Raw genomic sequence first — 14,866 nt, forward strand, 5'->3', positions numbered from 1 at the left:
AGGTGTAAACTGCTCCATTCATCTTTATGGGGTATAACTAAAACCTACAGATGACAATTCAAACGCACGCATTTCATTGCTGATCATTTTAGCAGAAATATCCTACTAACGTACTTCTCTCAAAATCCTAAACTGTATCCCATGCCTTTTCAGATACAAATGCCCCCTCTCGCCCTATTAAGTTGCCAAAATGTATTTGAATTTAATATTTGAACACCACACATGGTGGCTGTTGTATATATTATACTATTCATTCACACATTGAATTCAGTAAAGGCCTGCATTTGTTTTTTTTTTAAATTGAGTACGAATGCTGCAGAGTTGCCAATTGGTCATTAAGGAATGGCACAGAAACCAGGGGCCTGGTGCAGAATTTAGGAGCAGCTTGCTGTGGAATATGCAGGACCTTGATTATAGGCAAACAGGTTACTTTTGTCAGATGCACACTAAACATCCATGCTCGCTTAACAGTTAGTTGCGAAAGCCCAGAATACTTACCTTCATACCTGGTAGGCCAGGAGGTCCCTTTGTTAAAAGAAATAAAAATAAGGAAGGGTGAGAAAATATCATACAATCAGCAACAAAAAAAGAAGGTATGAATGTATTATTGACATATCATTCACAAAACACTGAACAGACTTCACTGAGAGGGGCAAGGTGACAAAGGGGAGAAAGACACAAAGGATACAAAACAAGGAGACCCTAACATTTCAAGCCTTTGCTGCTTCACTGCTATTCAAGATGAAAGTTCTTCGGCAGCATTTTGAGCAAATATTGAACACTTGCTAAATTGTTTTGTTTTTCATATGCCTCCTCTTATTCTGTATATTACATGCTCATGGTTTCTCTTCTACCAATTCTTACTCCTGCAGGAATCACTTCACTGTGCATTCTTGCATTTTACAGAGAAAAATCTGCACTGTATTTTTTTCTGATCCACAAATAGACAGCATCACTCCCAGATGTGCCTGGGGACGTCACTTAAGATCGCTCTTCTCCCACCTCCACACATTTGTTTTCTCTGCAAGTGGCACAGCATCTCAGCAGTGAGAGAATGTAATATTCAAGAAAAGAAGAAATCAAATTCCCTGTTAGCTTTACAAATAGCTTACACCAGAAAAGCTGGATGTCTTGAAGCACACCCAAATGATATTCCATTGAATTATTTACTTGTGGAAATTTTAATATAGTTATTTGGGCACTGACTGTTTCACAATTCTAGGCAAGGGGTTTTCTGTGGGTTACAGGAAGTAGATCTGATTATATAAAATCTCTTACTTACAGGAGGACCTTGTAAACCTGGAAAACCTGGACTGCCTGGGAATCCACGTTCCCCCTAAAGAAGGCAGAGAGAAGAGGCTTAGCCAGCAACAAAACAAGTGATGATACTAAAAAAATTAACACTATTGTAAGCTCATGAACCTGGAATGGAGAAAGGGGCATTGCAGCAGGTTATGGGTTAAACAGTTTACAAAACAAAAATCACAGGTATAAAAAACAGAAGAAAAAGCGTCCAATGGGCTCAAATAGTGTCATGTGCATCAGGTCTATTTTTCTGAAAAGATACTATAGCCGGCAATGCTATAGAAAAAGTCAATTGCCTGGAAGCAGGCAGGTATCTCAATTTGAACATGAACCTTCATAGATGTGCCAGAGATAAATTAACTCATTACCTAGACAATTTCACTTTATGATCTATCCTTATCACAGCGATTTTGCAATCAGTGGTTCCAAGATGACTAAGCCAACAATAAATTACTATCTCCAGATAAACAAGAAGAATATTTGGCACTTATCACCTTCAAAGCACTGTAACAAAATCAGGGTATGTCTACACTGCAAAACAAAACAAAACAAAATCTCTGGGGCACTGAGTCTCAGAGCCTGGTTCAACTGATTCAGGCTTGTGCGGCTTGTACTACAGGGCTAACAATAACAGTGTAGATGTTCGCAAAAAGAACAGGAGGACTCGTGGCACCTTAGAGACGAACCAATTTATCTGAGCATGAGCTTTCGTGAGCTACAGCTCACCTCATCGGATGTTGCTGTTTGAGCTGAAGCCTGGGTTCTGAGATTCTCCCCATTCACTGGGTATCAGAGCCACGGACTTCAAAAGAGCTTCACATGGTGCAAGTGTCCACTTGCATGGATCAGATGGCAGGACTAGGGCCTGATCATGCAACACACTGGTCGGTTATTATTATCCGCAATTTTACATGTGAAGTAACAGGTAGAGGGGGTCATTTTATTACCCAATGCTACAAAGCGTCAGAGCCATGACTGGATCTTGGCTATTTCCTAGCTCCTGATCACGTGAACTAGACTGTGATCCTGTCTCTCATTTCAGAAGATGTGAATGGGCATTATATGGACCCGCCTGTAGCCCAGTAATAGCTTACACTAACCAGCACAGTAAGCTATTCCCGTTTGCTCTCATCAGCCACAAAGACAAGTTCTATTTCTTTATTATGCTATCATTACGGCATCAAGAATTTCCAAGGTGCCATGTCCCACCTTTGTTCCATTGCATCCGGGGATACCTTGAAGTCCTGGTGGCCCATCCTGCCCTGGTAACCCCTTGAACATGGAAGGAAGGACAGCACAATTAGCTAAGGATGATCTGTGCAAAAAGAAAAAATAAGCGATAATCTTCTCAACTGTAAAGCCAAATCCTACTTACGGGAAGTCCTGGTGTTCCTGGAAATCCTGGCAGACCTGGAGGACCCTGGAGGGGAAATAACCATATTTATTTGTAAGTGTGGTGGTGGGAGAGGGACTATTTGTTTTTTAAAAAGAATTCCCATTATTTATAGCCTATTGATGTTTCTATAAGTAAAGGACTATGGAAACACCAGAACCACTCCTCGGTGAAAAATAGCCACATGCATGTACCGTACTTTACAACATACTGGGGGGGAATTTAAAGTACTGGGTTAATGTTTTATTAAATTTGTTTCAGAAAAAACATGAAACAAAACCACAAGAGAAAAGACAGCAATTGCGGACACATTAATGGGTATATACACTATACACATTAAGGACTAAGTCCTCAGATGTTGAAAATTGATGTGTCTCCACTGAAGCCAATGAAACTACATGATTTCCACGAATGGAGGATCTGCCCATAAAGTACAGCAGACAGGAATAAAAGCTGAAGGATTCACAGACAAACCAGGAATCTACTTATGTAGCAGAATAAAAGTCTCTCTCTTTCATTGTAAAGTCAACAGAGGGGCTGGATTTTGACCTATGAAGCTAGTTTGAGTCCTGTATAGCACGATGGACTGAATAAGCCTTTATTGCTAAATTTATTAAAAGTATGACAAGAAATCCCCTTGGGAAGAATACATTTCTCTTTTGATTCAACTCTACATTTTTTACTCATCTAGCTTTCTGTAACCCACATCTCCAGATCAAAGCAATTCATGTATGTTATGTACTATACCCTGACATGTGGTGTCACTTACTCTGATTCCTTTGGGTCCAGTAGGCCCTGGAAGGCCATCATCACCCTGTAAAGAACATGGAAAAGGTAAAATTGATAATATTATGCATACTAAAGTAAACCAAAAACTTGAATAAAAAGTCAAAATATTTAAGACAAAAGGTGCCTGGTACATCCTGTCAGTATCATGTTGTTAGAAGTTCTATTATTTATTACCATCTGAAAGAAAGAGGTTTTCAAACCTCTTTCTTTAGGATTTACTGTTGAGTTGGGATTGAAAAGCATTTTGTGCACTTAGTAACCAAGGACTTATAGTTAACAGTTTCTGTTCAGATAGTTTTATATCTGCCTGCATATTACTAATTTCCTTCAGCTTGCTATACTTTAGCATATGTGCTATACTGTGCTCCAGTGGGTAAAAGATAATAGTAGATTGCTTGCAAATTTCAGAGTGTTACAGGAATTCAGAGCTATGCAATAGGACAGGGGTGGCCAAGCTGTGACTCTGGAGCCACAAGTGGCTCTTCAGAAGTTAATATGTGGCTCCTTGTATAGGCACCGACTCTGGGGATGGAGCTACAGGTGCCAACTTTCCAATGTGCCGGGGAGCGCTCTCTACTCAACCCCTGGCTCTGCCACAGGCCCTGCCTCCACTCTACCCCTTCCTGCCCCCTCCTCATAGCCAGCTGTGCCCTCGCTCCTCCCCCTTTCCCCCCAGAGCCTCCTGCATGCCATGAAACAGCTGATTGGGAGGTGCCGGGGGAGGCACTGATTGGTGGGACTGCTGATGGGTGGGAGGCTCTGGGAGGGGGGGGGTTGCTGATGGGGGGGGGGGGGCCTGCTGACATATTATATGGCTCTTTGGAAATGTACGTTGGTAAATTCTGGCTCCTTCTCAGGCTCAGGTTGGCCACCCCTGCAACAGGACATCTGCCAAAGAAGTGCATTGAAGAGAGTATAAATATACTTATATTTTCTAAGCAAAACATCTGATCTCTTTTATTCCCCATTTGCTCTTTCCTTCCTTGCCATCCCTTGCTATATCTGATTCATCTATAACATTTTTGCTTTTTTAATTTTCTGTTTACTGTTTCCACTTCTTGAGTCCCTCCTCTATGTGATGAAAAGCAATAACTTCTTTCCCGTGGTTTCTGAAATGTGACTGTTTTGTATAATGTATGTGTTTACAGAATGAAGAGCCAGATTATGGATAAAGATGACAAAATTAGATAATGTATCTATTTATGTATGTAAAATAAAAAGCAGAGTTGGAGGTATTTCAACACTATACAGTCAGAATTAGAACATTTTAATCTTATTCGGGAGCAGACAGTTACAAATGTGGGCAATTCAGGAATTAAAGAGCATTCATCTCTTCTCTTCAGTGTTGTACTATTGTTTTGGAGTCACACAAGGGGCTTGTTTTAATCCCTTACTTGCCTCCCCACAAAACAATGACCGTAAGAAAACATTTGTACTTCATGGCAGAGTAGAAGTGGGACCATTCACACAGCTGGCAAACAGATATGACTTCATCACTTCACTAAGTGATGGAATTACAGGACTGTGGGAGAGGGGATTTCAGTTATTTGACAATGTGTGTTACATGGCCGAGTAAAGCTGCAATGCGGCATGTCACTAAGCCTGATCTCTAACCCCTTTCCCTTAGAGCAGTCAGTCTGGCCACTTTCACACCTAATGAATTGGTGTGTGTATTAGTGCATAGGTGCTGGGACTAGGGATGCTGCAGCATCCCCCAGCTTGAAGTGGTTTCCATCATATACAGGGTTTACAGTTTGGTTCAATGGGTCTCTGCACCCCCACTATACAAATTGTTCCAGAACTCCTGTACAAGTGAGGGGTAGAATGCTTATCTGAGGAGCACAAATATTTTCCCTACTGTTTACTGCCTTAAGTTATAGACTTCCACAGCAGGACAGTAATGTAACAGGCTGCCAGGAACTGTACCACTGAAACATTAACCCAATAACGCTCTCTGAATCAGGAGCTCTGGAGATGGCACTAATGCATTTTGTGTCAGTATATCAGGAAATCTAGACACTGCCTGCACCAGAGGTAACATTTATATAGAGTTTGGATACATTGTTACTTACCTTTATGCCTCTTGGGCCAGGAGGTCCCTCTGGTCCCGGAAACCCGGGTAAACCGGGCTGACCTTCTAACCCTGGGAACCCCCTCTCGCCCTACAAACGGAAGCGGGGAAAATTAAGTACTTTTACATGCTGCACAGGATATTTATGATAAGTTCAGACAATACAATACTTCAGCTTGCTACAGAGAACTGGAAAGAAGTTAAGCAGCTAGAGTGATTTAAAGCACATTAAGGCGTCAAATCTGACTTCTTGATAAACATCACAACTACTTAACTATGGGATTTCCAGGCAATAGAGTGTACAACTCATTTCAATGACTCTGTATCAATCATACCAATTAAACAGATTAAGTGTGCTGTCTATCTAGTATTTAAACCAGTCTCGATTGGTCATTTGTCAAATTTTTCAAACAAGTACCTTTGGCTTTCTCCTAGGCTTCCCAAGTGCATGAAGCAGCTTTCTGTAAAAACTCACAAAGCTACCACTGTCCTTTTCCAAATACTGCCTTTAAAGTCACTTCTGCTGTGACACCTATAAAAAAAACTCAGCTAGGGAAGCTGCTGTGCTGTGACCCATACTCATCATGCTGCACGTAATCTCGCTGTTACCTTGTGCTTCCTCAGTCTGTTGTATTCACCTGTTGCCTCATCTTATACTTTAACTGTCTGCTCTTGGGGGCAGGTATCATTTCTCATGTGTTTGTACAGTACTTAGCACAACGGGGTCCTGCTCTCTGACAGGGAGCCTGGGTGATACCAACGCTGCCACCATAGGTAAACTGGAATTTACCAGCATAAATTTATTCGTACGCAATTTTATCATTATGAAATTTGAACAATTATATGTTACATACACCCCTACATTAGAAGAACATTATGATTGCAAACTCAAATACTCAGAAGTTGAGAAATGCCAGAATTAAGGTTGCCTGTGCAATCTTAATTCAGCTCCTTTGTGTGTATGCATTATGATAGTCTTCAATTACACAATCACATACTATTTTTACCACAAGACCCCTGCCTCCTTCAGTGCTCAGGTTGGGCAATGATCACTTAATGAGCAGCTAGTCAATATTTTGTTTTAGCCTCATTGTTCAATGCATTGACCATGGCCTTATTTACTGTACTCTATTCAAACCCTATGCTGAATACAGAATAATTAATTTTGTCATGGACATCTCTGTGGCCCTCATTATGGACTGACTGCTCGACAAACGCTAATGAATTTATTTTCTCAACACCCCGGTGAGGCAAAGGACTATTATTACCCTCATTTTACAGATGTGGAACTAAGGTAGAGAGAGTAAAGTCAAAAGGGTCCACTAATTTTGGATAACTAATGTGGGACACACAACACCTGAGAAAGCAAGAACTCCAGCCTCCAGAGGGTATTTTGGTGTTTCAGAAGCAAGAGCACGCTGATAGCTGCATCACAATTTTCAGTTTTTACAGGATTTGCAGATCAGCATCTGACCTTTTTTTGTCAACATGGCCTGGGGAATTTGAATGAATGGTCAGTCACTAATTAATGCATGAGTGGAATACTCTCCAATGAGCATTAGTGTTTGTATGTTATTTATTTAAAGGAAATTTCAAAAAAATTTAAGAACACTGGGAAAGCCTCATCTCCTCCCTCAGCACCAATTTACTGCCCCTTGCTGCTGCTGCCTGAGCAGTAACATTATGACATCAAAGATTATCAGCCACTCATCGCTCTTTGGGGAGTGTCACTGGAGCCCTGGTTATCATGGCAATGACTGCTTTTGACAACTGATTTACCTCAGACTCTCATTGCACTATTGCAAAGAAGGGTCCCAGGAGGGTCTGTAATGAGAGCAGACTGGAGGTGGTTAAGCTCCTACTGCGTTCCTTCATGTTTGTACTCAAGTAGGTTACACTTCCTTTTCTAAGGGTAATTGTTTGTTAGAAAAGAGATGACTAAGGGGGAAGGAGGGAGGGGCTTCCCAGGAGAACACGGGGCCGGGGGCCACAACTGAGGCCAGGGGAGGCTTAGTCTGCTCTGACCTACTGCCCATGGGTAAAAGGCTATAAAATCATGAGTGGTGTGGAGAAAGGAAATGGGGATGTCTTATTTACCTCCTCAAATAACACAAGAACCAGAGGTCACCCAATGAAGGTAACAGGCAGCACATTTAAAATAAGCAAAAGGAAATACTTCATACAATGCACAGTCAACCTGTGAGACTTGTTGCAATGGGATGTTGTGAAGGGCAAAAGTGTAACTGGGTTCTAAAAAGAATTAGGTAAGTTCATGGAGGATAGGTCCATCGCTCACTATTAGCCAAGATGGGTAGGGATGTAACACCAGGCGCTAAGTGTCCCTAAACCTCTGACTGCCAGAAGCTGGAACTGGACCACAGTAGATGGACCACTTGATAAGTGCCTTGTTCTGTTCATTCCCTCCAAAGCATCTGGCACTGGCCACTGTCAGAAGACAGTGTACTTGTCTAGACAGTCCACGGGTCAGATGCAGTTCAACTCTTCTTATGTTACCTTGCTCAAAAAGGGTTACATGAAAATAAGATACAATATATGGAAAAAGGATCTGCAATTTTGTGTTTAGATGTTTCTCGCAAGTTTGGGAAGTTATGACTTTCAGAATATTTGTTTGTTTTTTAAGTCGACGTGGGGCGTTATAGATAGCAATTCCAGTTTCTGTAAAAATTTAAAAACTGTAATTTAGAAGTTTCAATAAAAAGATTTTTTTAGGGCTGTCAAGTGATTAAAACAATTAATTGTGATTAATCGCCCTGCTAAACAATAGTATACCATTTATTTAAATATTTTTGAATGTTTTCTACATTTTCAAATACAGTATATTGATTTTAATTATAATACAAAATAAAGTGTAAAGTGCTCAGTTTTTTTTAATCAAATATTTTCCCTGTAAAAAACCAAAAGAAATAGTATTTTTCAATTCACCTAATACAAGTACTGTAATGCAATCTTGAACATGAAAGGTTTCAGCGTGGTAGCTGTGTTAGTCTGTATCAGCAAAAACGACTAAGAGGCCTTGTAGCACCTTAGAGACTAACCAATTCATTTGGGCAAGTTGAACTTACAAATGTAGAATTATATACAAAAAAACTGCATTCAAAAAACAATACAAAATGTAAAACTTTAGAGCCTACAAGTCCACTCAGTCCTATTTCTTGTTCAGCTAATCGCTCAGACAAACAAGTTTGTTTACATTTGCAGGAGATCATGCTGCCCGCTTCTTGTTTATATTATCACCTGAAAGCGAGAACAGGTGTTCGCATGGTACTATTGTAGATGGCGTCGCAAGATATTTATATGCCAGGTGCGTTAAAGAGTCACATGTCCGTTCATGCTTCAACCACCATTCCAGAGGTCATGCGATTAATCGACAGCACTAGTTTTTTTAATACAATTTTAATTTAATTAATTCCAACATATTAATGAACACAGTGCCTAGAGGTAAAATGGAGATAACAGTGGCAAAAAAGAATATACAATGACAACAAATGTGTAAGTGCTTTATTATTTAAACAGTACACTTATTAATAGGGGAAAAAACTAAGGAAATTCAAAAACAAAACTTCCATTTAACATTAGTTAAGGTCATTCTCAAAACAGCCAACTAAAGCATAAAATATGAGGAAATACAAAGTTAAGAATTAAAGGGTTATCAAGTCAAGTGCCCTCAAGTTAGAAAATGCCAGAATGAATGTTGCCACTGCAACCCTAAGTTGGCCCCTTTGTGTGTATACACAATTTAGAAAGCCACAGGACTCCAGTCTCATTCACTGCATAGGACAGATCTGCTGTGGGGTGAATTTAGGTTGCGTAGTAAAGGAAGCTATCACCTGTGGGATCCTGCTTCATTTGTTGCAGAAGTTGGAGGGTGAATGAAACTGGGGACAGCAGGAAGAGAAAAGGATGGTCTCATGACTTAGGTGTTTGAATGTTGCCCTGAAGAATTAGATTCTATCCCTGCTTCTTCAACTGGAGTTCCTGTGTGATGTTGGGCAAGTAACTTACCCCAGACTAAGTTCACAGGTGGTCATTTCTGCATCTAATTAAAGGCCTACAGACTGGGGGCCAAATTAAGGTTGTACAGGCAACAGTCCTTCTAACAGTCCTTCCTAACTTGAGTACTGGACTTTGTAACCTTTTAATCTTTAACTTTGTATTTCTTAAATTTTTATGGTTTAGTTAATTGAGAAGAGGAACCTTAACTCATGTTAAATGAAGTATTTTGTTTAGGAATAGGTTACACTACAAACTAGAGAGCTTTTCCTTTTTAATTGGCTAGTTCTCTTATTGCACATACCACCCGATAGCCCTCATAGATAACACCTTGATCAAGACCTTAGGAAACTGAGATGGGTATTTTTGTTGGTTTTTGCTACTGGTCCAGCAGCTTTACTCCATCAGGTTAGAGAAGTTACAGAAATAATTTGGAAGTACTGTCAAGGGCTAGATGACCCAGAAAGTCTAATCCTGACCATCCTAGGTTGGGATTTCTTTTCACTGTACATATGTTTTACCTAGCAGACTGTGAAAGTTGCTAGTGATGGTACTTCAACTGCCACATCTAACTGACCTTCCTTCTAAAAAATGGTTTCCTCTTAGTTAAAAATTAAATGTACCCTTTTGTTTCAGGCCATTATTCCACTGTATCCACAGGTGCCAACTCTGTGGTTGCTCTGGGGCCCATTAGCTGTTTGGTGGCTGGCAGGAGGCGCTCTAGGGAGGTCAGAGAGCGGCAGGTGGGTGGGAGGTCTGGGGGAGGTGGCGGGAAGACGTGGAGCGGGGGAGGGGCCTTGGGGGAAGGAGTGGGGGCAAGGTCTCAGCCTCAGGCTGGAGCACCCTCCTGGAAAAATATAAGATCAGTCCCAGGCACTGACTTATCTAGGAATTTATTTACAAACAGACAGTTGTACTCCTAAAGGAACAAGTATTACTATTTAGGATTTAACAAAAACTACCTGACAGTTTAATTCCAGTTTGTTGTTCTTATAAATAGGGTATCAGGCTTCAGCACTATGCATAAAGATGTAGAACCATTCTGCTGACTCACCTTAGATACAAGGCCAGAGAGATGAGTATTATTAACTCAAACCCAGGATATAAAAGGGTCTGAGTGTCTCTAAAAAAGTGGAAACAAAGAATTTGGGGAGGGTGTGCCTTGCAGGGAAGACACTAGCAACAGCTAAGTTCTGGAGCAAGCTCTGGCAAAAGATTTTTATGTATTAAGTAAATATGTTCATATGCAAGAGCTGTGCTAGGAAGAGCACCTCCTAGTAAAGCCCATACAATGCCTCCTACTCTTATTTGGGTTAAGGTTACAGGAGGTTACTCCTGCAAGAAGCACTGTGCGCACTAAAAGCCTGAAATTGTAGATCTACTGACAAAACACTAATTTGAAACATGCAAATAGGATACAGACCCGGATACAGGGCAGACAATAGTAAACGGATACTTTGCAAAGTTTGCATCACGGCCAAAAGGCCACACAACTAGATTTTTTTTTTTTTTTGGGAGTATTGCCCAAATGTTCCTATAGGTGTTATCTTTAGAACCAGAAGCTCACCTGCATGTTTTAGGGTCTCGGTTCTAAACAAAGATTAAATTGGGAGACCAAGACATTTGAAAAGGAAAGAGACACAGGAAGCTAAACAGTTATACAGGAGAACTGCAAATAGATGCAGATGCTTCTAAAACTATGGTGTTTGGATTATGAAACAAACATGCTTCAAAGAGCACTTAAAAGTACCACCCCAGCAAATGTGGGCCTAGCAGGAGGCAAACTGTTGCCAGAGCAACTCTTGTTCAGACTCTGCTAGCAAGTCTGCCCCCAACCGTGAACAGATGATTTGAAACACTGGTCTAGGGAATAGTTATAGGATTGTACCATAGATGTTTCCTTAGGGAATTACTTCAGACTAATTACAGCGTGAGTAGTTATTTCCTCCATAAAAATTACTGTTTGACAGATACAAGTATCTAGCCAAGGGAAGAGGTAGATAGCATTTGGCCAAGTGAGCTACCTTTATATAAGCAGGTATAAATACAGGGGGCAGATTTTCAAAGAGCTTCCATCCAGAATTGCCCACCCTACTTTATGGTTGCACTATTGTGTGCTCCCAAACCTCTAGTCTGCAGGAACAAACTTTTTCTTGGCAAATGCAGATGTCCAGCTACCTGGCTTGCTTGCACAAAACAGTGTTGGTGGGCTCCAAAACAGAAGACATTTCTGAAATCTTGGCCCAAAACTGTCAGAAAAGCCATCTATCCGTTTATGCTGGTGGGGGGCTGGGGAAGAGAAAAAGTAAACAGAAACAGCCCTGGTCAGCAGGGAAGGGGCCCTGTTTTTTGTGACAACAGACCCATTATATAAAGTTCCTATACTGCGGGTAGGGTCAGAGGAAGGGTCTCCTTGCTGGAGAAACCGGGTGTGGATGCTGAACTTTCTGAAAATTGACATGTTTTCTAGTGGAAATGGGAGGATGCTGAAAGACATGGATAATGAAGGCTAGCTAATCCTATTAGCCCAAATACTAACCCAAACCTTGCTGTCTTCCCCACTCCACTCAGCAGAAGCGTAGACACATTGGCACTCTCACATTTGGAATCTTAGGAGATGCAGCCATACATAGAATCTATGTCAACCATCACAGAATGAAAGTGCTGCTGTATTGAATGGAAAGTAGAAGAGATACTGGCAGGAGCATAAATGTTCATAAATGCGAAGTTCTTCAAACGAGAGACCTTAAAGTTAGGCACCTAAAACAAAAAGTGACCTGAGCACCCACAACGTTCAGTGACTGCAATGGGTGACACAAAGGCTCAGCACTTCTGAAAACCAGGCCACTTTGATTTAGATGCCGAACTGTATGTGCCCACATACGAATAATTTAGGCACATGCTATTGCAGCACCTCTGACCCTTCCCATCAGCTGGAGGTTCTGCAGGTGTTGTATAGTATTTATTGTGTCTTGATATAGAAGTAATGACTACATATGAACGTATGAAGCTCTGATATAGAGTGCTGATAGCAGGGATGGGCAAACTTTTTGGCCCAAGGGCCACATCGGGGTGCGAAACTGTATGGAGGGCCGGGTAGGGAAGACTGTGCCTCCCCAAACAGCCTGGCCCCCCTCCCCCATCCGACCCCTCCCCACTTCCCACCCCGACTGCCCCCCTCAAAACACTCCACCCATCCAACCCCCCCCCGCTCTTTGTCCCCTGACCACCGCCCCCCAGAACCCCACCCCCCGTTTCCCATCCCCTGCCCCCCCCGAACCTCTGCCCTATTCAACCACCCTCTGTTCCCTGTCCCCTGCTGACCCCCGCATCCAACCGCCCCCTGTCCCCTGACCGCCCCTTTCCTCCGGCTCTGCCCTCCTTACCATGCTGCTCAGAGAAGCATGTCTGACTGCTGCGTCGCCAGGCCGGAGCCAGACTCTCTGCCGCTCCGCCCTGCATGAGCGCGTGGCGGCGTGACTGCAGGAGAGGGGGGACAGTGGGGAAAGGCTGGGGGCAAGCCTCCCGGGCCAGGAGCTCAGGGGCCGGGCAAGATGGTCCCGGGGGCCGGAGCGTGGCCACGATAGCCATTACTGAAGGGTGAGACTTGAAAGACTGCTCATTGCCATTGGACTCCCCCTTCCATTCTTTATATTAGTATTTACCTTGCCTTTCATCCAAATATGTTACTTGGCTCTATTAGATAGCATGGTACATACATCACCCTAGAGACCAAGGGCAGCTTTTCAAAAGGTATAATGTGCTTAGTGGGGTTTACCAAAATCACCGAAACAGTTTAGGTACCTCTCCCCCCTTGACGTAGGTGCCTATGAAGCTTACAAAAGCATCTCAGTAGGTCTGTAAACCTGGCCCCCAAAGCCCTTTTAGTTAGATTGCAGTCAGAAGTGTTTGAGAACCTATCCATAAGCATTAAGGAGTTTGGCTTTATCTTCACTACGTCAAAAACACCCTTTGTGAAAAGGATTTGTTTCAGTGAGTGTTTGTCAGCAGAGAGATACTGAACTGGTTAACTTTAGGGTTAGCTACAGTGTTTGAGATAACTGAAGTTACTATGCTCCCTAAAGCATAGTAACTACATACCATACACCCCTTCTGTGACCGGGGTGCCTGGATAGGCCGCACTAAGGGCAGACTGCAAGGAATAGGGCAGACAATTCCCAAACGGGTAGTTTATTCTAGAATTAGATTCACCAAGCCAGTAACAAAAACAGCTTCTGTAATACACCAGTTAACAAGGAGCCAAATACAGTCCCCTTTACGCATTCCAGCCCTTGGGTACCCTCGAGACAGCTAAGTCTAATCTAGTGAAGGGTTATTGAAAACCTGATTCACAATATGTGAGGTTCACCAATCCCATAAGAACTGGATACTTATGCCCAGGTCAATATAAGTCTCAGATTTACCCAATAATTGTGCTGATGCCAATCCTTATGTAACTAAGACTAAAGGTTTAATAATAAATTAAGGAAAAAGAAAGGAAAGTTAAAAAAATGGTCAAAAGATCAATACACACACACACGTACGTAAAGTCCTTAGGTCAGTTTCATAGCAGAGATGGTATAAACTACTGGCTTGTATGAGTCTCTCTGGAATCATCCCAACAGGTCAGAACCCAAAAGGTAGCTTTGATATAAAGCTTGTTAAAGTCTTTCCAAGCATTTTCCAGGTTATTCCAAATATTTTGGAATATTTCTTACTGGAGCAGGAGGGAACAGTAAAAACAAAAAGCAATTTATTTTCTCCTGTGATTTTCTGTATCCTTACTACTTTGAAGTGGTCTCTCATCAGTTTGTTTGATCCTGCAAAGAGGAGTCATAATCCAGTGTTAATGACTTATCCTGTGTAAGGGCACTAGACAGTCAGTATAGTCTATTAAAGCATTTAGAGTAAAGCATATGAAGTGGACACAGGAATATCGTATTGTGGACAGCTGCAGCGGTAAGTAAGTGAATAGAGACCACTAGGAGACACTGAAACTTAGCAAAGTGAATACAGGAAAAGAGGCCATAATGCTGGTTGCCATGAAAAAAGGTCTGCATGTTTCCCACAGTTTTGTGAGAATCACAGACAGGGAAGAAATAGGGAACATGATGTTGCTATTTAGAACTCGGTTTTTCTGATGGATTCAAGGGTTAAAAAACACTTTAAAATGTTGCAAAGAAATATGCAGGCAAGGGTCCTCTAACTCAGCTCGTGTGTATCAGACAGCAGTTAAGAGACTGTCGTAACTATCAGCACACTAAAAACATATGCATGTATGTCAGAACACCCCTAGT

The 14,866-nt window shown here is 41.9% G+C and overlaps 1 protein-coding gene across 2 annotated transcripts in view; it reads right to left on the minus strand.

Moving 5' to 3' along the window:
* COL4A5 (collagen type IV alpha 5 chain) overlaps positions 1-14,866 on the minus strand; it is a 144,296-nt gene that overhangs the window by 72,993 nt on the left and 56,437 nt on the right. For both annotated transcript variants that reach the window (XM_048865518.2, XM_048865520.2), the window contains exons 3-8: positions 5,560-5,649; positions 3,468-3,512; positions 2,681-2,725; positions 2,515-2,577; positions 1,283-1,336; positions 499-525 (exon numbers count right to left, since the gene is read on the minus strand). In XM_048865518.2, coding sequence (XP_048721475.1) covers positions 499-525; positions 1,283-1,336; positions 2,515-2,577; positions 2,681-2,725; positions 3,468-3,512; positions 5,560-5,649 — 324 coding nt within the window. The remainder of the gene's footprint in view (positions 1-498; positions 526-1,282; positions 1,337-2,514; positions 2,578-2,680; positions 2,726-3,467; positions 3,513-5,559; positions 5,650-14,866) is intronic.

This window comes from Caretta caretta, chromosome 9, assembly GCF_965140235.1.
Source record: "Caretta caretta isolate rCarCar2 chromosome 9, rCarCar1.hap1, whole genome shotgun sequence".
NCBI lineage: Eukaryota > Metazoa > Chordata > Testudines > Cheloniidae > Caretta > Caretta caretta.